Source organism: Chiloscyllium plagiosum, chromosome 50 (genome assembly GCF_004010195.1).
Source record: "Chiloscyllium plagiosum isolate BGI_BamShark_2017 chromosome 50, ASM401019v2, whole genome shotgun sequence".
Lineage (NCBI taxonomy): Eukaryota > Metazoa > Chordata > Chondrichthyes > Orectolobiformes > Hemiscylliidae > Chiloscyllium > Chiloscyllium plagiosum.
This window is the reverse complement of record NC_057759.1, coordinates 6,651,490-6,674,615: the sequence shown is the minus strand read 5'-3', so window position 1 is coordinate 6,674,615 and position 23,126 is coordinate 6,651,490. Positions and strand designations below refer to the sequence as shown.

At 44.7% G+C, this 23,126-nt stretch overlaps 3 protein-coding genes and 2 long non-coding RNA genes across 6 annotated transcripts in view; 2 read left to right on the top strand and 3 right to left on the bottom strand.

Annotated features, from left to right (window-relative positions):
* LOC122544658 overlaps positions 1-5,902 on the top strand; it is a 13,637-nt gene extending 7,735 nt beyond the window's left edge. Inside the window, exons 2-3 of the long non-coding RNA XR_006310419.1 lie at positions 1,796-1,958; positions 5,810-5,902. This is a non-coding gene — a long non-coding RNA (uncharacterized LOC122544658). The remainder of the gene's footprint in view (positions 1-1,795; positions 1,959-5,809) is intronic.
* Positions 5,903-6,137: 235 nt separating this feature from the next.
* LOC122544650 lies at positions 6,138-15,608 on the bottom strand. Of its 2 annotated transcripts, none has more exons than XR_006310405.1 (3): positions 15,568-15,608; positions 14,825-14,906; positions 6,138-6,223 (listed from the first exon to the last, which is right to left on the bottom strand). It is a non-coding gene; the product is annotated as an uncharacterized LOC122544650 (long non-coding RNA). The 2 variants fall into 2 exon arrangements; XR_006310406.1 differs by lacking the exon at positions 15,568-15,608 and adding an exon at positions 15,166-15,501.
* Positions 15,609-15,908: 300 nt separating this feature from the next.
* On the top strand, positions 15,909-16,379 carry LOC122544616 (histone H4). Its single transcript, XM_043683936.1, has one exon. It carries the CDS (start codon positions 16,016-16,018, stop codon positions 16,325-16,327), a length of 312 nt encoding a protein of 103 aa, XP_043539871.1. The 5' UTR covers positions 15,909-16,015; the 3' UTR covers positions 16,328-16,379.
* Positions 16,380-17,803: 1,424 nt separating this feature from the next.
* On the bottom strand, positions 17,804-18,373 carry LOC122544579 (histone H2AX-like). Its single transcript, XM_043683896.1, has one exon. It carries the CDS (start codon positions 18,338-18,340, stop codon positions 17,951-17,953), a length of 390 nt encoding a protein of 129 aa, XP_043539831.1. The 5' UTR covers positions 18,341-18,373; the 3' UTR covers positions 17,804-17,950.
* Positions 18,374-18,484: 111 nt separating this feature from the next.
* LOC122544587 (late histone H2B.L4-like) lies at positions 18,485-19,873 on the bottom strand. The gene has a single exon (XM_043683906.1). It carries the CDS (start codon positions 19,865-19,867, stop codon positions 19,487-19,489), a length of 381 nt encoding a protein of 126 aa, XP_043539841.1. The 5' UTR covers positions 19,868-19,873; the 3' UTR covers positions 18,485-19,486.
* Between the last annotated feature and the right edge of the window lie 3,253 nt (positions 19,874-23,126).

Sequence of the window (23,126 nt, the reverse complement as noted above, 5' to 3'; positions counted from 1 at the left end):
GAAAGAATTCTGAGGGATAGGATTTATGACTATTCGGCAAAGCGTAGTGTGATTAAAGGCAGTCAGTATGGCTTTGTGAGGGGCAGGTCATGACTCACAAATCTTATTGAGTTCTTTGAGGAGGTGTCAAGACAGGTTGATGACGGTCGAGCAGTGGATGTGGTATATATGGAGGTCAGCAAGGCATTTGGTAAGGTTCCCCATGGTAGGATCATTCATAAAGTCAGGAAGTATGGGATACAGGGAGATTTGCCTATCTGAATTCAGAATTGACTAGCTGACAGAAGGCAGAGAGTGACAGTAGATGGAAAGTATTCTGCCTGGAGGTCAGTGTTGAGTGGGGTCCCGCAGGGCTCTGTTCTAGGGCCTCTGCTCTTTGTAGTTTTTGTAAATGACTTGGATGAGGAGGTTGAGGGGTGGGTTAGTAAGTTTGCAGATGACACAAAGTTTGGAGGTGTCATTGATAGTATAGAGGGCTACTGCAGGTTGCAGAGCGACATAGACAGGATGCAGAGCTGGGCTGAGAAATGGCAGATGGAGTTCAACCTGGATAAATGCGAAATGATGCATTTTGGAAGGTTGAACTCGAATGCTGAGTATAGGATTAAAGACAGGATTCTTGGCAGTGTGGAGGAACAGAGGGATCTAGATTGTGTAAGTGCATAGATCTCTCAAAGTTAACACTCAAGTAGTTAGCATTTCCTATCGCATTTCCAATGCCGCTCCCCCAAGTCCCTCCTCCCTACCTTTTATCTGAGCCTGCTTGGCACACTTTCCTCATTCCTGAAGAAGGGCTCATGCCTGAAACGTCGATTCTCCTGCTCCTTGGATGCTGGCTGACCTGCTGCGCTTTTCCAGCAACACATTTTCAGCTCTGATCTCCAGCATCTGCAGCCCTCACTTTCTCCACCCAAGTAGATAAGATTGTTAAGAAAGCTTAATGTGTTTTGGCTTTCATTAACAGGGGGATCGAGTTTAAGAGCCATGAGGTTTTGCTGCAGCTCTACAAATCCTTGATGAGACCACATTTGGAATATTGTGTCCAGTTCCGGTCGCCTTAGCATAGGAAAGATACAGAGGCTTTGGAGAGGGTGCAAAGAAGGTTTACGAGGATGCTGCCTGGACTGGAAGGCTTGCCTTATGAAGAGAGGTTGAATAAGCTCGGACTTTTCTCTCTGGAGAGAAGGAGAAAGTGAGGAGACCTGATCGAAGTGTACAAAATAATGAGTGGAATAGATAAGAGTCAATAGTCAGAAACCTTTCCCCAGGGCAGGATTGACTGGTATGAGTAGTCATAGTTTGAAGATTTTAGGAGGAAGGTATAAAGGAGACATCAGAGGTAGGTTCTTTATCCAGAGAGTTGTGAATGCGTGGAATGCGTTGCCAGCTGTGGTGGTGGAAGCAGAGTCATTAGGGACATTTAAGCGACTGATAGACATGCACATGGATGGCAGTGAGTTGAGGGCTGCATAGGATAAGTTATGAAATTTTACATGAGGATTAGACCTCAGTACAACATCGTGGGCCAAAAGCCCTGTTCTGTGCTGTACTTTTCTATGCTCTATGACCCTCTGACTCTCTGTGACCCTGTAACTCTCTCTGAGTGTATGGTGGGAGTACTGTTTGTTGCTGAGCACAACAATTGCTGCCTTAGAAAAGTGTCTAACAGTTTTGTTTAATCACAGGCATCGCTCTGTCAGTCCTAGAGCTGAGTGCCCACCTGGAAACGTGGTAGTGGAGGGAGACAGCACCCTTTAAACCGCTTAGTTTGACTCCAATTCAATATATTTTCCAGAAGGATGGTGAGGCAATTTACTGGGAATACTCCAATTACAGCAGAACTGTACACACAATAATCAACATCAGCAAACATCAAGAGGACAATTATCACTGTGTTGTTTCTAACTAGCATGCAGAGTCTCTCCTGGACAGCAAATTCCCCACCGTTTCAGTGATCAGTAAGTTTGTAAACGACTATACAAATGCACATTATCTGAACACGGTGAAAGCACTGGGGGAGCGTGCAGAGGGAGATTTACCAGGATTTTACTTTGGGGGCTGGAGAGTTTGTGATGGAGAGAGATTGGATAGACTGTGGTTGTTTTCCTGAGAGCAGAGGAGATTGAGTGTGGTGACATGATTGAGATGTATAAAATAATGGGTGTAGATAGGGTGGACAGGAAGAAACGTTTCCCTCTTGATGGAATGATCAATGACTAGGGGAGAGGCATAGATTGAAAGTAAGGGATAGGAGGTTTAGAAAGGGATGTGGGGGAAAACATTTTCACCCAGAGGGTGGTGGAGAATCTGGAACTCACTGCCTGTAAGGGTGAGAGAGGCTGAAATCCTCATCACATTGAAGAAGGATTTAGATGTTCACTTGTGATGCCAGGCTAGAGTCAGATTAAGTGGTCCTTGACATTTCACTTGTATTTTATTACAGAAATATGAGCTTGGGTAAGGTGAATAGCCAAGATCTTTTCTCCAGGCAGGGGAGTCCAAAACTAGAAGACATTAGTTTTGGTGAGAGAAGAAAGATTGAAAAGTGACCGAAGGGGTAACTTCTTCACACAGATGGTAGTGCATATTTAGAATGAGCTGCCCGAGTAAGTGTTAGAAGTGGGTACAATAACAAACTCCTAAAGAGATTTGGAAAGATACATAGATAGGAAAGGTTGAGACAGATATGGGCCAAATGCAAACAAATGGGACTAGTTTCGTTTGTGAGACCTGGTCAGCATGGACGCGTTGGGCCGATGGGTCTATTTCCGTACTGTGTGACCCTATGACTGGGAAAATTATATTCAAGAATAAAGTTGGTTGCTTTTGACTGACATGGATTCAGTTGGCTGAAGATCCTGTTTCTGTGCTGTAGACCTCTGACTCGACAATTTCTTGTTAAGCAATCTATCAGAGAAAGGTAGAAAGTTAGACAATACAAGCTGGGGGAGGCTGATGGTAACATCAAAGATGTTCATAGTGCGGTGGGATTGGGGACAGTGATGGTAACCCCCAGGATGTTGATATTGGGTATGGGGACAGTGATGGTAACCCCAAGGATATTGATAGTGGGGATGGGGACAGTTATGGCAACCCCCAGGATGTTGGTAGCGAGGATGGGGACAGTTATGGTATCCCCCAGGATGTTGATAGTAGGGATGGGGACAGTAATGGTAACCCCCAGAATGTTGATACTGGGGATAGGGACAGTTATGGTAACGGGAGGGGGAATTGAAATGCTGAGCTACAGGGTGGTTGGGTTGGTTGGTCCGGGTGTCCCAGAGGTGTTCTCTGAAACGCTCCGCAAGTAGCCGGCCTGTCCCCCCAATATAGAGGAGGCCACATCGGGTGCAGAGGATGCAGTAGATGATGTGTGTGGAGGTGCAGGTGAATCTGTGGCGGATATGGAAGTTTCCTTTGGGGCCAAAGGATGCAATAGATGATATGTGTGAAGGTACAGGTGAATCTGTGGCGGATATGGAAGTTTCCTTTGGGGCCAAAGGATGCAATAGATGATATGTGTGAAGGTACAGGTGAATCTGTGGCGGATATGGAAGTTTCCTTTGGGGCCAAAGGATGCAATAGATGATATGTGTGAAGGTACAGGTGAATCTGTGGCGGATATGGAAGTTTCCTTTGGGGCCAAAGGATGCAATAGATGATATGTGTGAAGGTACAGGTGAATCTGTGGCGGATATGGAAGTTTCCTTTGGGGCCAAAGGATGCAATAGATGATATGTGTGAAGGTACAGGTGAATCTGTGGCGGATATGGAAGTTTCCTTTGGGGCCAAAGGATGCAATAGATGATATGTGTGAAGGTACAGGTGAATCTGTGGCGGATATGGAAGTTTCCTTTGGGGCCAAAGGATGCAATAGATGATATGTGTGAAGGTACAGGTGAATCTGTGGCGGATATGGAAGTTTCCTTTGGGGCCAAAGGATGCAATAGATGATATGTGTGAAGGTACAGGTGAATCTGTGGCGGATATGGAAGTTTCCTTTGGGGCCAAAGGATGCAATAGATGATATGTGTGAAGGTACAGGTGAATCTGTGGCGGATATGGAAGTTTCCTTTGGGGCCAAAGGATGCAATAGATGATATGTGTGAAGGCCACCCCAGTCTGACCTTTCACCCTCACCTTGACCTCTTTCCACCTATCACATTTCCGACGCCCCTCCCCCAAGTCCCTCCTCCCTACCTTTTATCTTAGCCTGCTGGACAAACTTTCCTCATTCCTGAAGAAGGGCTTATGCCCGAAACGTCGATTCTCCTGTTCCCTGGATGCTGCCTGACCTGCTGCGCTTTTCCAGCAACACATTTCCAGCTCTGATCTCCAGCATTTGCAGACCTCACTTTCTCCACAGTGATGGTAACCTCCAGGATATTGTTAGTGGGGATGGGGACAGTGATGGTATCCCCCAGGATGTTGATACTGGGGATGGGGACAGTGATGGTAACCTCCAGGATGTTGATAGTGGGGATGGGGACAGTGATGGTAACCCCCAGGATGTTGATACTGGGGATGGGGACAGTTATGGTATCCCCAGAATGTTGATACTGGGGATGGGGACAGTTATGGTATCCTCCAGGATGTTGATACTGGGGATGGGGACAGTGATAGTAACCTCCAGGATGTTGATAATGGGGATGGGGGCCGTGATGATATCCCCCAGAGTGTTGATACTGGGGATGGGGACAGTTATGGTATCCCCCAGGATGTTGATAGTGGGGATGGGGACAATGACAGTAACCCCCAAGATGTTGACAGTGGGGTAGAGGTGGGGATAGTGACAGTAACCCCCAGGATGTTGATAGTGGGGATGGGGACAGTGATGGTAACTGTTGAAGAAAACTCTCGAGACTGAGACCTTGAGAACTGATTAGTTTATTCTACGATATATCATGAGGAATTCACCATCCTAACTGTGGCTCGGTGCTTTTCCGATGTACATCAGGATACTACAGGATTATATAGAGAAAGCAGATAGGGGCCGATCGTTGATTACACAGCTTGGTACTAAATTAGAGGTTAGTTATTAGGGTCAAAACTAAGCACTATTATGCATTCCACAAGTATTTACACAGATTGCTAACACTAAGGAGAGATGTCCCTAATTAGCTGAATGACCGTGAAGTGGCAATAACTCGTAAAGGAAGTGGGACTAATTGACAAGTCTGTGTCTGCTTGACTCGTTCTACAGCCTGCCCTGATCATTCATCAAAGTGGGAAAAACACTAACTTGACACCTTAGGAAGATAAGGCCTACCTTTCACATTACCCATAAGTAAGGAATGCACAGCCAGCAAAGTTCTGGGGACGCAAAATGGTTTCTCAGCCAGATTAGGAAAATGCCTTCCAGGCAAACCATGTCAACTTTCCCAACAGTAACCATCAGGATGTTGATAGTGGGAAGAGTGTGGGGGTAGTGATGGTAACCTTCAGGATGTTGACAGTGGAGTGGAGGTGGGGATTGTGATGTTGATCGTGGGAAGAGGGTTTGAAGAGGTTGGGGACAGTGACGGTAGCCACCAGGAGGTTGATCATGGGAAGAGGGTGGGGACAGTCATGGTAACATCATTGAACATAGAGAGGCAATGGTTGGATGATTTGGCCATCCATAGTTAACACAAATCTTTCGAAGTGTAGATTTTACAACATATGGAGACTTTACGATGATATGAAATCTCGCTTGTTTTATTTCTCCTTTCCATCAATTATTATCCTATCATCGAAGATAACATCTGTGAAAAAAAGAGACAATTTCAGCGTCCGATCTGTTATTTCCTCTTTGTCTTGTTTCTTCCAGTTCCTGTTGCTGGGGTTTTCCTCACTCCCAGAGCCACTAAAATGGAGGTTCTGATTGGGAGTTGTCTCGTTCCAGAATGTGTATTGAGCCGAGGTACTGGACCCTACTTTCAATGGTACATTCAACAGAAAGCCTTAAATAATGCCAGCAGGAATTACAACTCTAGCTCAGACAGGACAAAGCCGGCCATTGAATCCTTCCAGTCCAAATGCCAAGGCCGGTACCAGTGTCTCGTGATCAACAGGAGTCCCAGTGGAATAATATCTAATGTGACCAGTAATTCCATCTGCCTCACGGTGCCAGATAATCCATTCTTCATCCATGATCCGTGCTTGTTCTTCACTGGGGTGCAGCTGAAGACTTGACATGAACACTCTAAAAATTGCTTCAGGCACTCAGCAGGTGTGGCAGCATCTGTGGAGAGAGAGAGAGAGACAGAGTTAATGTTTTAGGCTAGAAACACAGACAGTTCTGGAAAAATGCAGAGAGAGAGAGAATGTGTAACATCCTTGCTCAGATAAGGAAGACCTTCACAGAGAGACGTTTCAAGTCCTGGAGCAGGGATGGCTTGCCACAATTGGACAGGGTGAGACCACACCCTGAAGACCTGTGTGCAGTTTGGCGTAACCTTATCTGAGGAAGGACATTGTGCCTGTGGAGGGAGTGCAGTAAAGGTTTCCCAGAGCGATTCCTGGGATAGCAGGACTGACGGGTGGAGAGAGACTGGATCAGTTAGCTCAGTATTCACTGAGCTAACTGAACAAGGACAAGACAGAGAAAACACAGGGAGGGTGTTCCCGGTGCCAGGTGGAGAGTCGAGAACCAGGGTGTCACTTTCTGAAGGAGATGCGACAAGACTGAGATGGGGAGAAATGTCTTTACCCAGAGAGTGGGGAGCCTGTGGAATTCTCTGCCACAGAAAGCAGTCAGGGCCAGAATACTGAATGTTGTTCAGGAAGGAGTTGGATAGAGTTCTTTGGGATGAAAGGGAGAGCGCGGGGAGGCACAGGACCAAGTTGGGTGATCAGCCATGATCCCATTGAATGGACGGAGCAGGATGGAGGGGCCAAATGGTCTCCTCACGATGATATTTTCGATGTTTCTCTGTGAATGGCCTGCCACTGACAGGTGGATGACACAGGAAAGTTTTGCCTCGATATATCTAGGCAGTGAAAACGAGGGACAATAATTTCCAGTCAACAATTTAGAGAGAGTGGATGCAGAGTGATCTTTTGAGTTTAGCATCGATTGGTTTGGATTGGTGGGATATTGTTATTGAGAGAGGCTGCACAGAAACAGTGATGTCACTGCGATGGTGAGGGTTTGGAGCGAATTTCACAGTCACAAGGGTTTCCCTCCAAATGGACGGGTTTTGGCAGGGAGTCAGAGCAACAGGGAACACTGGGGTTGATGTTTGCTGAAGGAATGATGTTATTGACAGGAAATCCCTCTCTGAATACAGCACAGGCACACAGCACTGAGATGGCAGTACTCATTGTCCCAATGTTTCTGATCCTTTCTCTTATCACATTGCTTCCAATTAAACTCCAGAACAAGAAACAAGGTGGGTGAAACACTCTGGCAGCTGACCCTGGCGATCCTGCTCCACTCGGGTTTCAAACTAATGTTGCTCACATAGAGGGTATGTGGGTGTGTGTATGAGAGAGTATAAGTGGGAGGGTGTTTGGGTGACAGTATGAAGGTGTGCATGTGTATGAGAGAGAGAGTTACACATTCTCATTGACACTCACACATACTTTTACGTGCACGCACATACACACACATACTCACTCACGTACTTCTTCACTGCACCTTGTAAGCAACACTTGAGAAGCCAAACACCATCCAGGGACAACACAGCCCCTGCTTAACTGGCACCACATCCACACCATCCACTCTCTCCACCACCCGTGCTCAGTAGCAGCAGTGTGTACCACTTGAGATTCACTGCAGACATTCACCAAAGATTCTCAGGTAGCACCTTCCAAACCCACAACCACTTCCATCTCGAAGGGCAAGGACAGCAGTTTCAGGAGTATACCACCTCCTGCAAGTTTCCCCCTCAGCCACTCACCATCCGAACTTGAAATATATTAGCTGTTCATTTAGTGCTGCTGGGTCAGCATCCTGGAATTCCCTCTCTAATGGTATTGTGGGTCTACCTACAGCACAGGGACTGCAGTGGTTCAAAAAGGCAGCTCACTACCTCCTTCTCAAGGGACCAACGAGGGATGGAAAATAAATTCTCGGCCCAGCCAGTGATTTCCACAACCCACAAGTGAATTTAAAAAAACAAATAATAAAACACTATGTGGGAATGTGCTTTGTGAGGATGTGGGCAGGCTGAACAAGTGGCAGATGAAATTACTTGGGGAGACATACAAAGTAATATGTTCAGAGGAATGTCAGCACAGATATAAACTAAAGATTAACATTGGAATAATTGTTGCTTGCGCATCAGTCAAAAAATCCAGATTCATTTGCTAGCAGGTGAAGCTGAATATTTACAGTAAAACTTTCCCATGTTCTTCCTCTCTTATTTTCTCCAGCTGATTCTTCCAGCTGTTTCCGGCAGCACAGGTCAGTTAGTGAAGTGGTTAGCAACTTTGAACGCTGTCCAAATGGGCTGAAAATCACTCTGGGGTGCAAACCCAGCAATTTTACATTTGTTAGACAAATTGGAGCAAATGGACCCATTGTGTCTGACTCGTTTGCAAATCTAAAGCACAACAGTTCAAATCGAGGACACAATCTCAATTTCCGTTAGACACTGAACTGAACGTTGTTCAGTCCCATCAGTGGTGAGGGTATCCATTGTAGTCGGAAGAATTGAAAAAGGCAAGTTGTATTCTGAATGGGAGAGAAAATTCAAATTGTTTTGGTGCAAAGGGATGAGGATGTCCTTGTGCATGAATCTCACAAAGTAATGTACAGCTAGAGCGGGTCATAAGGAAGGCATTTATTGCGTAAAGGGTGGAGTATGAAAGTAGGGAAGTGTTACTGCAACTGGACAATATATGGCGGTTTCCACATCCGGACTACTGCAGATAGTTTTGGTCTCCTTACTTGAGGAGGGATGTAGTTGAATTGGGGGGACTTCAGAGGAGATTCACTGAATTGATTGCCAAGATGAAAGGTTCGTCTTATGAGAAGAGACTGGTACAATTTTGATCAATTTACTTGAGGACAGAAGCAGGTCAGAAGAGGTTCACTCAATCATTTCCAGAGATGAAGGTTTGTCTTAGATGAAAGATTGAGCAGTTTCTCTGGATTTTGGAAGAGAGGAGATCTAACTGAGGGTTATAAGATGCTAAAGAGGGTATTGACAAAGGAGTTGAAGAGAGAATGGTTGCTCATGTGGGAGAATCTAGAACAAGAGGTTATCATTTCAGGATATGGGGCTGGGCAAATTGAAAACAGAGATGAGGAGGAATGAATTCTCCCAAATGAGGAGGGGGTTGTAAATCTGTGGGAACAACCCACCCCACCACCCAGGACATAAATTGGAGGAGGAGACAGACAGACATATTGTTAATCAGTGATGGATCAAAGGGAGTGTTTGCAGGAAAGTGGAGTTGAGGCTGAGTATGGAATAGTGGAGTAGGCTCCCGATGGGCCAAATAGACTCAACCTGATCCTAATCCTAGCCTGGATGTTCTTGTTAGTTAGTAGCAAAGAAATGAATCAAAACTGCTAGGAGGGAGAAAATGAAGTTTAATTTAATAGAATAGGTTTTAATAAGTGAACATTCAAATAAAAACAAAAATGATTCAACACAAATTTGGTGAAAGATAGTTGAAAGAAATGAAATACAATACAAAGTAGGGAGGTAAAATTCTAAAGGGAATGCAGGAGCAGAGGGAGCTGGGGTTATATGTTCACAGATCAACGAAGGTGGCATAACAGGGAGAGCAGGTAATAAAAAACACAGCATCCTCGGCATTATTAATAGGGGCATGGAGTCCAAGAACAGGAAGGTGATGTTGAACTTATACAAGACACTGGTAGACCTCTGGCTGGAGTGTCAGAGAGGGAGAGAGTGATAACTGGTAGGTGGTGGTTTAACCTGAGGCTTGCCATGCCTCACATAAGGAGAGAAGTGGAAAAGGACAGTCCTTCATGGTAACCTCAGTCAGTGAGAGATTCAAACCCACTGGGTAATGGTTTGTAAATATTTCAGGGGAGACGATGGGAAATCGAGCTGAGGGTGCAAGTGAGGGTAGACCTGCAAATAATTTTGATCATGCAGAGATCGGGTCAAGTTGATTGAATGGTGAGTATGAATCTGAGCTGCTGATCCTACACAGTCACGTATAGGTCAGTATTCATGCTGGTATTCATCTGATTGGGAAGATCCACAAAAGACAAATCTCTTTCTGGAAGGGAGTTTTACAACAGAGAAGGTTGTTGGGGAAGGGAGACATGGATGGGCTGAGTCTGTTTTCACAGGAGCGTAGAAGTGTGAGGAGTATAATAGTTTATGAAATCATGATGGGCACAGATGAGGTGAATGGCAGGTGTCTTTTCCCAAGGGTGGGGGACTTCAAGACCAGGGGACATATTTTTCTGGTGAGAGGAGAAACCTCTTTAAAAATGACATGAGGGGCAACTTTTTTTTAAACGGAGAGTGGTTCACGTGTGGATTGAACTGTGACCTGACTGCCTTTGGCCCCTATTCCCCTTAATCATTTTTCCGAACAAAAAATTTATCTTTCAGATTTAAAACTAACAACTGATCCAACAATGCCTGCTGTTTGTGGAAGAGAGTTCCAAACTTCTTCCAGCCTTTGTGCATAGTAGTACTTGCTAGCATCTCTCCTGGTAGTCTGGCCCTAATTCTCCGGCCACTCAGTGTCCTGACATGGAAATATAACTGTTCCTTCAGTGTCATTGGGTCAAAACCCTGGAATTCCCTCCATCAGGGCAATGTGTCCTATTTACAGCACAGGAACTGCAGCAGTTCAAGGGGGCAACTAGGGATGAGTTGGGCAATAAACACTGGGCCCAGCGGGTGATGCCCATTTAACATGACCCCAGGGCCTTCACCTTCCCTATGTGAGCTTGTTCTGGGAAAGTAGGCTCAAAATTTGTAGTGAATGTTGATGCAAAATACACATTCAATGTTATTGAGTCACCTGGTTTGTGAACTGCTTTGAAAGGGTGGGATTCTTGGTAATCCAAGATGGAGGACGGGAAAACTTTCTGGCTGACACAGCTGCTCCTGTTTTGAGGTATTTTAGGTGCTGGAGGTGGTTTCCTCAAATTCCAGGAGCAGCAATTACAGTTTCATATTGTGTTGCATTGTTTTGGAACTTTGGGCAAAAAAAGTCAAAACATCAGTAGTTTTAAAAGGGAGGAAGACAGACAAAGGAAGCACATGGTGAGGTCAGTGCAGGCGAGAGAAAGAAAGAAACTGACAGAATGAACCTGGACAGTACTGCCTTTGCTGTTTAAATTAATGTATCGCTGGACATTGGAGTGCATCTGAGAAAATGAACCAACAGTGAAATTCACAACTGATTTTGGAGGAACTGTTTGGCGAAGTTCACAGCACAGAATCAGATAAGTTAATTGGTTTAAGTGGCCTAAAGAAAGTCTGCAGTAGTGAGTAGAGTGGGTTCTTTCTTGATTATATGTTTATTGAGATATATCTCTTGATTAAACTTAAAATATAAGCTGTAACTATTAATCTAACATGGTGCAGTGTTTGGTAGAGGAATAAGACGGTGTTATTTTCTGGGTCTGTAGATTGTTAAGGAGCAAAAATGGTCTTTAGTAGAGGGAGATAGTGGCAAAAGAGATCAATCTATGACTGGTATAGTTGGGAACAGAAGAGAGTCAAACAGTCAGGGCAGGCAGGGACAAGGTAGGACTAATAAATAAAACTGCATTTATTTCAATGCACGGGGCCTAATGGGGAAGGCAGATGAACTCAGGGCATGGTTAGGAACATGGGACTGGGATATCATAGCAATTGCAGAAACATAGCTCAGGGTTGGGCAGGACTGGCAGCTTAATATTCCAGGATACAAATGCTACAGGAAGGATAGAAATGGTGGCAAGAGAGGAGGAGGAGTGGCATTTTTGATAAGGGATTACAGCTGTGCTGAGGGAGGATATTCCTGGAAATACATCCAGAGAAGTTATTTGAGTGGAACTGAGAAATAAGAAAGGGATGATCACCTTATTGGGATTGTATTATAGACCCCACAATAGTCAGAGGGATATTGAGAAACAAACTTGTAAGGAGATCTCAGCTATTTGTAAGAATAATAGGGTGGTTATGGAAGGGGATTTTAACTTTCCAAACATAGACTGGGACTGCCATAGTGTTAAGGGTTTAGATGGAGAGGAATTTGTTAAGCGTGTGCGAAAACATTTTCTGATTCGGTATGTGGATGTACCTACTGTTGGGAAATAAGGCGGGGCAGGTGACTGTGGTGTCAGTGGGGGAGCCCTTTGCGTGTATAGTGGTGGAAAACAATTGACCAGATCTAAAAGTTGAGGTTCTATATTGTAGAAAGGCAAATTTTTAAGGTATTAGGCAAAAACTTTCAAAAGCTGATTGGGGGCAGATGTTTGCAGGTAAAGGGGCGGCTATAAATGGGAAGCCTTCAGAAATGAGAAGCCTTCAGAAATGAGATAACGAGAATCCAGAGAAAGTATATTCCTGTTAGGGTGAAAGGAAAGGCTGGTAGGTATAGGGAACGCTGGATGACTAAAGAAATTGACAGTTTGGTTAAGAAAAAGAAGTAAGCATGTGTAAGGTATAGACAGGATGGATTGAGAGAATCCTAAGGAAAGTACAAAGGCAGTAGGAGTATACTTAAGAGAGAAATCAGAAGGGCAAAAAGGGCTTTAGCAATGAAGTGGCTTTGGCAAATAGTGTTAAGGTGACTCCAAAGGGTTTTTACAAATACATTAAAGACAAAAGGGTAACTAGGGAGAGAATAGGGCCCCTCAAAGATCAGCAAGGCGACCTTTGTGTGGAGCTGCAGAATATGGGGGAGATATTAAACCAGTATTTAGCATCAGTATTTACTGTGGAAAAGGATATAGAAGATACAGAATGTAGGGAAATAGATGGTGACTCCTTGCAAAATGTCCATATTACAGAGGAGGAAGTGCTGGCTGTTTTGAAATGCATAAAGGTGGATAAACCCCCAGGACATGATCAGGTATACTATAGAACTCTGTAGGAAGCTAGAGAAGTGATTGCTGGACCTCTTGCTGAAATTTTTGTTTCATTGATAGTCACAGGTGAGGTGCCAGAAGACTGGAGGCTGGCTAACGTGGTACCACTGTTTAAGAAAGGTGGTAAGGTCAAGCCAGGAAACTATAGACCAGTGAGCCTGACATCAGTGGTGGGCAAGTTGTTAGAGGGAATCCTGAGGGACAAGATGTACATGTATTTGAAAAGGCAAGGACTGATTAGGGGGAGTCAACATGGCTTTGTGTGTGGGAAATCAAAACTCACAAACTTGATTGAGTTTTTTTGAAGTAAGAAACAGGATTGATGAGGGAATAGCGGTAGATGTGATATATATGGGCTTCTGTAAGGTGTTCAACAAGGGTCCCCATGGGAGACTGGTGAGCAAGGTTAGAGCTCACGGAATACAGGGAGAACTAGCCATTTGGATACAGAACTGGCACAAAGGTAGACCACAGAGGGTGGTGGTGGAGGGTTGTTTTTCAGCCTAAAGGTCTGTGACCAGTGGAGTGCCACAAGGATCGGTGCTGGGTCCACTACTTTTTGTCATGTATATAATTGATTTGGATAGGAGGTATAGATAGTAAATTTACTGATGACACCAAAATAGGAGGTGTAGTGAACAGCGAAGACTACTTCAGATTACAACGGGGTCTTGATCAGATGGGTCAAAGGGCTGAGAATTGGCAGGTGGAATTTAATTCAGATAAATGTGAGGTGCTGCATTTTGGGAAAACAAATCTTAGCAGGACTTATACACTTAATGGTAAGGTCCTGGGGAGTGTTGCTGAACAAAGAGACCTTGGAGTGCAGTCAGATCGGATAATGAAAGTGTTTGGTATGCTTTCCTTTATTGGTCAGAGTATTGAGTACAGGAGTTGGGAGATCATGTTGCGACTGTACAGGACATTGGTTAGCCCACTGCTGCAATATTGCATGCAATTCTGGTTGCCTTCCTATCCAAAAGATGCTGTGAAGCTGTGAAACTTGAAAGGGTTCAGAAATGACTTACAAGGATGTTGCCAGGTTTGGAGGATTTGAGCTATAGGGAGAGGTTGAATAGGCTAGGGCCGGTTTTCCTGGAGCATCGGAGGCTGAGGGGTGACCTTATAGATTTTTATAAAGGTATGGATAAGATAAATAGACAAAGTATTTTCCCTGGTGTGGGGGAGTCCAGAACTAGAGGACATAGGTTAGGATGAGAGGGAAAAGATATAAAAGAGACCTAAGGGGCAACTTTTTCACCCAGAGGGTGGTACATGTATGGAATTAGCTGCCAGAGGAAGTGGTGGAGGCTAGTACAATTGCAGCATTTAAAAGGCATCTGGATGGGTAGATGAAAATGAAGGGTTTGGAGGGATATGGACCAGGTGCTGGCAGGTGGGATTAGATTGGGTTGGGATATCTGATCGGCATGGACGAGTGGACCACAGAATCCGTTTCCATGTTGTACATCTCTATGACTCAATGTTACAATAGGAAATGATGTCACCTTCCCAAGGAAACCTAAACACACAAATATAAAGTGGGCCATACCATCAGTGCTTCATCCGGAGGCTCACTGATGGTACCTAGTGTGGTGATGAACTGTCTGAAAACAAACCTTACAGCTCAGCAAGCAAACCTATATCCAGAAGTCTCTAAAATTGAGATGCATTTAGAAGAGAGATTAAATAGATAGTAACTTCCATTTCATCGGTGGTGTTTGACTTTGAACATATCTGGAAATGGAGCTCAATATGCGTCTGAGTCAATCCACTCTGACTGTGGAAAGGATGTTCTTCGCTGTGACAGCAGTAACATACCTGCTATTTGTTCGAAGCAGCTGGTCACACTTAGCTCAGTACCGAGGGAATATTACATTGTCTTGGTCCTTTGAGTACTTGCCTGAAAGAACACAGGCAAGTAAACCAACATCAACTGTGATTGGCAACATCAATGTAACATTCAGTTCTTCATGCTTAAGATTTTTTATTTAAAGCCAGCAAATCAAACAGAACCACGGGTCTGATCATTATAATTCTCTGTTTTTGAACAGGACAAGGTGAACAGAGCTGAACCTGGTTCCACTCGAGCCCTGAGCTCCTTCCAGTCTTTTTCGGTTTCCCAAATTTTAAAACATTTCAGTTCGATAAAATAAACTCACCAACATTTGCACAGCTCCACAAATGTAATGATTCCACAGTTCAATGTCCAGCTCCCAATGCACTAACCGTTGAAAAACAAATACTGGGCACGATTTGACATAGAGACATTTATCCAGTGCCAGCTACATTTATCATTCACATTTGTTTCTACTGTCCTTTATTTCAATGTCTATTCGCAACAAACAGCGTGAAACAGAAGCCAAATAATGAATTTCCATCAGTGTTTAGGGGATTAAATCCACAAGAATGTCCCACAGCAGCTTCCTCCCTCCCTCAGCAGGCCCACACACAGCCCGAGAAAGGCCTCTCTCTTCCCCCCAGCCCGCTCACTCCAAGTTCCGGGACCAGTTCCTGCTCCGCTCGGCCTCTTACAAACAGCCCCCGGTTCTCCCTGAACTCACCCCGAATCAATCCCGGTCTCGGAGCCCCCTCTGTGTCCCAGGCTCCCATCCCGATGTGCTGCTGGAAGGAGCCTGCTGTTCCCTCGCTTCCCTGGGCGCTGATCTCTCCATTGCGGTCTGTTTCAAACAAACCTCTTGCACTCACTGAGTAAATGCTCCTCAATGGCAGCGCTGGGGGAGGGCCTCACGCATGCGCTCCTCTGGTCAGGAACAGTCAGTGTTGGGGAGAAAAGGTTCAGTCCCAGATACAGTTGGGGCGGGAGTGAGTTGGAGGCGGAGCTGGATGATCAAAGCCATTTCCCTGTTCTGTCTGTCACTCAGTTTCCTCTCCGGACCCGCCCCTCACTCTCTGTCAGCCCTTTCTCAGTCAGGTCGGGCTGGGCTGTATAAAAAAGGAAGGGGAGGCAGCTCGGCTCTCATTCGGCAGCGATTGGAGTGAAGAAGCGTGATGTCTGGAAGAGGCAAAGGAGGTAAAGGCCTGGGAAAAGGCGGAGCGAAGCGGCACCGCAAAGTGCTCCGTGATAACATCCAGGGCATCACCAAACCAGCCATCCGGCGCCTGGCTCGCCGTGGCGGGGTCAAGCGCATCTCGGGCTTGATCTACGAGGAGACCCGCGGGGTGCTGAAGGTTTTCCTGGAGAATGTGATCAGGGATGCGGTCACCTACACTGAGCACGCCAAGCGCAAGACGGTCACCGCCATGGATGTGGTGTACGCTCTGAAACGCCAGGGCCGCACTCTCTATGGATTCGGCGGCTGAGTACAATAAAGCGACCCTTTTCCAGCGAACCCAAAGGCTCTTTTCAGAGCCACCCAAACCCTCCGATAGAGAGCGGAGACCTGAGGACGGGGAAGGCAGCGCATAGGGAGGGGAGGGGAGGGGAGGGGATGGCGTACTGTTGACGGTAATTTTACATATATCGTGATTATAAAATTATTTCAATCCTGAAACTACTAATACCGTGTTCTGTAAGTTGGTTCACTATGAATCGCATGCTGACTTATAATTGTAAGATATAGCAGCATTACACCATTTTATCATCCAGTTTGTTCTACAATTCTATCATAGCTGATATTTCTCCCAGTAACCTTCGTTCCTCTGTCTCAGTAATAATATCAATATATACTTGGCTGTCCACGCCATGAATAATAATGTTTTTATTTATTTTGCAATCCAGACATTAATGTTACATACTGTAGTATTTATATTTCCCAGACATCATACTCTGGTCAGTTTTGTTTCTGGGAGCCTACGGATGTCTTAATGGCGCGTTCTTTCCATCTGCCCGTTCACACTGCGATTAGATATTGTCTTCGGGCAAGTAATAACCTGGATGAAATAAAAATGTATTGATAAAGTGCGGTTCTGTAATTTTATCGGTGTACAGTGTTAGCTTTTAAGATGTTTCAATCTGCGGGCTTTCGATTGATTCACGGCAGATACAGGTTCGCTTCCTCGTCCAGAGAGAGTAGGAAGCGATGGGGACATTAGCATTTCTATCGGAAGTTAGTTAAAAACTAATGACATATTCAATCAGAGATTGCGGAATTTATGAAAAAAGTATAGTAATAAGTGTGATTTTAACATCAAATTTTGGTATTGTGGTTTTTCCACAAATATCTTACACATCTCAATGACTGTTTGCGTTAACATGGCTTGTGGTGAGGCGGAGGCAGGAGAGACAGGGAAAAAAATAGCGCCAAGAGATCAACGGCTTCTTTTCAAATTTAAAATTGCCCGCCATCACGTATAAAAGAGCAGCAAGTTTTACAAAGAATACATGAGCAAGTACACGTTGATGGGTTTTTTTTCAAATACGAAATTAAAGATCAGACAATCTCACTTTACCCCATTCCCGCCTTTATAGTTGAAAAATATGCTTCACTGGTGTTCAATCTGCTCTCTCTCTCCAGAGGCAGGGGATAACAGACTGGATAGGAACTGAGCAGAAAATAAAACGCAGAGGGTCAGGGACCGTTCCTTACTGTCTCCTGCAGCGACTAACCCGTTACTGCACTGGGTCAAACCAGCTCCTCCTACTGCACTTAAAGGAAATGTGAATCTAATGTGAGGTCAAACCAGATCGGAGATATTCTAAACTCATAGGACATTATAACAAAACACAGAGATCACTCAAGCAGTGACCGTTCAAGAAAATAATCCTGTCATTCAGAACATTCTGACAATCACATTTTATGACAAATTCTTCCTCTGCTCCCGAAGACAGTGACAGTATCCAATTAAATGGAGCTTGGAATTTATTGATGTCCGGTACAAAGGCGAGGAAAATAATCAATCCGACTGAAAGTTTAGCTCATTTCACTGATGCTGTGAGTGGCTCTTAAAAGAGCCTTTGGGTTGTCAGATTCAAGAAAGAACTCTTCACTTTTTAGCGGCTGCCGCAGAGCCGGATTTCTTGGGCAGCAGCACGGCCTGGATATTAGGCAGCACCCCGCCCTGAGCGATGGTCACCCCTCCCAGCAGCTTGTTGAGCTCCTCGTCGTTGCGCACGGCCAGCTGCAGATGCCTGGGGATGATGCGGGTCTTCTTGTTGTCCCGGGCCGCGTTGCCGGCCAGCTCCAGGATTTCAGCCGTCAGATACTCCAGCACCGCAGCCAGATAGACCGGCGCTCCGGCACCCACACGCTCAGCATAGTTACCCTTTCTCAGGAGCCTGTGAACACGGCCCACCGGGAACTGCAGGCCAGCCCGGGACGACCGAGACTTCGCCTTGGCGCGACCTTTCCCACCGCCCTTTCCTCTTCCAGACATAGTCACGAACTCACAAGCAATTTCAGAGAAAATACTACAATCCGCCTACATTGCGGCCTCTTATACCTTCGGGAGGAATGGTGGGGCGGCCGTTTCTGATTGGTCCCATTGTTCAGCCCCTCCTAATGTTGTTTCAATTTCAAATCTGATATGTGCCTCAGTCCCCAATCCGGACAGGACATGGCAAATCATCAACCGCTTTTTTCCATTTTGAAAAGCCCGCCACTTTACAAAGGAAGAGGTTTTAGATTGAAAAATGAAATACCAAAAAAAAAACCCGAGGACGTATAAAAACACTTACTACTCGTATGCTAATTTACTTTTATTTATGAATGTATCCGTGACACGATCTGTCTCTCCCTCATTTGCCCACCTCCATCTTTCCATTTCTGATCTTGAGAATGGGCAATTTTCTAACCCTTGTGACGAGCTGAAACAAAACAGGCTATACACTGTCTTTTCACATTTCAGTTGCACCCCGGCACGTTGATAACGCGGCACACAACGTTCTTCCAGCTCCGTGTCAATGGCGAACACGGTGTTTGGTCGATATTTTAAAATCGCCCTCCCTCGTCGCTCTCGATCAGATTCAGCAAAAACCAAATTTCACATTTCAGTGCGGCAGCTGTTTTGGTGTTTTCTCGGTTCACTTTGAAAGCCTCTCCCCGACAGCAGAAAGTGCTTTACTTTTTGCATTCTGAAAAATCGGATTAAACCCGCGCTTTGGCAATGTTAAAAAAGGGTAAAATACATCAATCTGTGAGACTGAAAGCTGTGGGCACTTTCGTTTGGTTTGCCAAGGTGAAAACTTAACATTCCACCAGGGTTTTTAGGAAGTTGAACAAATGAGATGAAAAATGACCCTTACGCGTAATCTGCTCTCGCTACAGACCGAGAAGGGACTGTTTAATTTGCAAAGTACTGATAAAATCAAACGTGACTAAAAACGCCTCGTCAAAAATATCCAATTGCAAAGCAACCATAAAAGTGAATGTAGGACGAAAATTTAAAACATCTCAACATGAATAACATGCAAACTAAAACAAACCCTTAAAGAATTGGTTCCGTTGTCTCAGGAAAGTTGTGGGTGGCTCTTAGAAGAGCCTTTGGGTTGTGGATGTGTTGGTCTTAATGCAATGCGGTCCTTCACTTGGAGCTGGTGTACTTGGTCACCGCCTTTGTACCCTCCGACACGGCGTGCTTGGCCAGCTCCCCGGGCAGCAGCAGCCGCACGGCGGTCTGGATCTCCCGGGAGCTGATGGTGCTGCGCTTGTTGTAATGGGCCAGGCGGGAAGCCTCCCCCGCGATGCGCTCGAAAATATCGCTGACGAACGAGTTCATGATGCTCATGGCCTTGGAGGAGATGCCGGTGTCGGGGTGAACCTGCTTCATCACTTTGTAGATGTAGATGGAATAACTTTCTTTCCTGGTCCGCCTCCTCTTCTTACCGCCCTTCGCTGGCGCCTTCTTGATGATTTTCTTCGCGCCCTTCTTGGAAGCTTGCTGTGCTTTCTTTTCATCAGCCATAGCGCCGCTCACTCTCAGACACAGAATAAGGGAAAGCGGGCTCGGAGTTCCTTTTTTTATAGACTGACGACGTCAGCAATGCTAATGAGGGATGGAGGAAAGCCTGGTTTCTGATTGGGTAGTTTACCCGGAATCATTCCCAAACACTCAGTCTCTGTGATTGGGTAAAGTGGGATCCAATGTGGATCTGTCAGAATCTGCAACGAAATGTGAAGTGGATGGTGATTCTGTTCCTGTCAGTCTGACTGAGGGAGCTTTGTTTTATGTCTGTGATACAGAAAGCGACTGTGGTAATGGCTCGGTTTCCTTTTGCTCGTTGTTGTGATGATGTGGGAGTGGAAGGCAAATGCCGGAGGAAACATCACAGAAGCGCTTCACAGGAGGTTCCCAAGCACTGAGGATGTCACTTAGACAGGGGACGAAACGTCTGCAACACAAATTCCCACCTCGGCGAACAGAACCACAACATTTCGAGCATTTCTCAGTCTCATACGAATGCCTGTTAACCAGCAACCGTTAGCATGCTATATATGTCTCACTTGAACTTTGTATCTATCGAGTCCTTATTTAGACATTTTGCATGAATTCAATACCTATCCATCGAGGCTGTGGTCCTCTGTGTAATAGTCAATTAGTGTTACTGCAAGACAGGTTTTATTCTGTATCCACCAAACACTGATGGAAGCTGTAAAACTTTACACCATTTGCCTTTCACTTGGAAATGTTCCTCCAATCTGTGCCTGGGAGGTAAAGCATTTTTGTTTACTCTATTTCACAGTCCTTACATGTCAATATGTTACTGGACTGTAACTTAAACCTTCTGAAGTGTAATCTGTTGTTTTTTTATTCTGTAGGTGTCAGTCATTAACATAAGAATGTGTCTCATTTAGTATCTACAATTTTGAGTGTGACCAAACACCATTTTAGACAGTCTCAGCTAGGACTCCCTCCCCTCCACAGCAAATCCTTACAATCAACTTCTGCGATTTGACAGTAAGTTTGTATTTATAACTGTAGCATTTGGCAAGAGGCAATATCTTGTACCTTGCGGAATTTGCAATAACAATGTTACTGCTGACGTTACACTGTTCATGTCAGTTTCTCACCAGTGAATAGTTGCATTGTATCCTAACAATTCATTGTTTTGCAACTGACTCCGTATTTCATTCTGTAACTGCCAGTTTTTTGTTTCTAATCTTGTTTTTACTCAGTTTCTGTCAATCACTGGCATGTGAGAGAGCAAATATCTCAACATTTCTAACTTCAGATGAAATGAATGTGTTTTTTTTACTCCATCCCTGTTATGTCACAGTGACTTGTAATTGAATCTGTCAGTATGCGATCTGTGAGCACACAGTAAGTTAGAGATAAAGTGAAAGGTGAATTTTGCCTCCTATTTCTGTCATGCAATTGCAGGTTATATGCTCCAGTTATTAATTTATTTCAGGATTTTGTCAGTTTGTCTCAAAGCAGAAGACAAAAAGAAAAATGAGAATTCTGTGTGTACTCAGCTCTGAGAATATGAGTGCTAGATTAGATTAAATTACTTACAGTGTGGAAACAGGCCCTTCAGCCCAACAAGTCCACACCGACCCGCTGAAGCGCAACCCACCCATACCCCTACATTTACCCCTTATTACTTAACACTACGGGCAATTTAGCATGGCCAATTCACTTGACCTGCACATCTTTGGACTGTGGGAGGAAACCCATGCAGACACGGGGAGAACGTGCAAACTCCACACAGTCAGTCCCCTGAGGCGGGAATTGAACCTGGGTCTCTGGCACTGTGAGGCAGCAGTGCTAACCATTGTGCCACCATGCCGCCCACTGAGTGCTATCAAAATGTACCTGTCAGTTTTATTTTAATGAATATGAGATCATTGTTTTAAATCTATACCTGTCGGTTTCGGCAGTGTGAATGTTTGAGTGCAGTTTTCATTCTGAACCTGAGTTTCAACTACATGAATGAATAAGTGCATTTGAAAGTATCGGTACCTTTCAGCGTGTGCTCTGTGAATAAATGAGCATACTTACAATATTAGTCTCTGTTTAACATGACACTTGCCACAAACTGCAGGAGCTCTTTTTACTTCAAATCTCTGTTGCTCAACATGCAAAAGATTTTATCATTCGCCATCCATGTCAGGGTAGCATGGTGGCACACTGGTGCCAGGGACCCAGTTCAATTCCAGCCTTGGCTCATTGGCAAACTGCACACAGATATTCTCCCCATGTCTGCATTGGTTTTGTCCAACAAACCTCTTTACTAATTTAAAACCAGCAACACAGAAAAGATTTATCCCATGCAGTAATCTGTGAAAGTTCAATAGGCCAAGAACTAGTTAAAGATTAACAGCTTTATTTATTAAAGTATAACAGAGAGTGATTAAATAACAACTATTTCCAACTCCTTCCTCGAACCTATCTTCTATAATACTCGTCCAATAGAACTCCTGATTAAGATTTACAAAACAAAACTTCATACCTCAAAACCAGGAGCTTTCAGTTCTTTTCTGTATTCCTGTCTTTTGTTCTTCTTGGGGATTGTGCTTCACAGGTCACTGATCGATAAAGGTACTTTTAAGAGAGCTATTTTTCAGGCAGTCTTTTTACATGCTGGTGGCTTGGCAATTCTCCCAACTGTTCATTGTTTTCCGGTCTTGTACCTCCAGAGCATCGGACTGTATCATTGGCTTATAAGATTGTCAATATACTCAATTCAAACTGGATTGGAATTTGGTATTTTCAGGATATAATTTAAACTGATTGGTTGAATTCAATTTTGTTTATGTCTCCAGTCAAGCAGCTACTTGAGTTGTTTGACCAAATGTTACTCTTTTTTCAGAACACTTGGTGCTGTCCAATTCAACTGGCTTAAAGGTAGTTATACTCACGTCTTTGTAACAGTTTGCTCTCCTTCCACAGACCAAACAAGCAGGTAAGCTGGATTAGCCATGGTAAATTGCCCTGTAATATTCAGCAATGTTCAGACTAGGTGGGTTAACTATGTTAAAGATGTGGTTATGGGGGTAGGGGGTCTATATCTGGGTGGGATGTGCTTTGGTAAATTGTTGCAGGCCTGTGGGCTGAATGACCTCTACCTGGACTGGAGGACCACTGTACTGAAAATTAAAGTGACACTTTTTATATCATTGTCAGTCTCTGGCACTCTAAAGCAGGTTGGATAATTTCCACAACCTTTATGCAAATGTACTGCTTATGATTGTAAGTTGTTTGCTGGATTGGTCAGTCTCTA

What these genes read in the sequence shown, in the direction of transcription:
- LOC122544616 (XM_043683936.1), top strand. Translation starts at nt 16,016, where the DNA reads ATGTCTGGAAGAGGCAAAGGAGGTAAAGGCCTGGGAAAAGGCGGAGCG.
- LOC122544579 (XM_043683896.1), bottom strand. Translation starts at nt 18,340, where the DNA reads ATGTCTGGAAGAGGAAAGGGCGGTGGGAAAGGTCGCGCCAAGGCGAAG.
- LOC122544587 (XM_043683906.1), bottom strand. Translation starts at nt 19,867, where the DNA reads ATGGCTGATGAAAAGAAAGCACAGCAAGCTTCCAAGAAGGGCGCGAAG.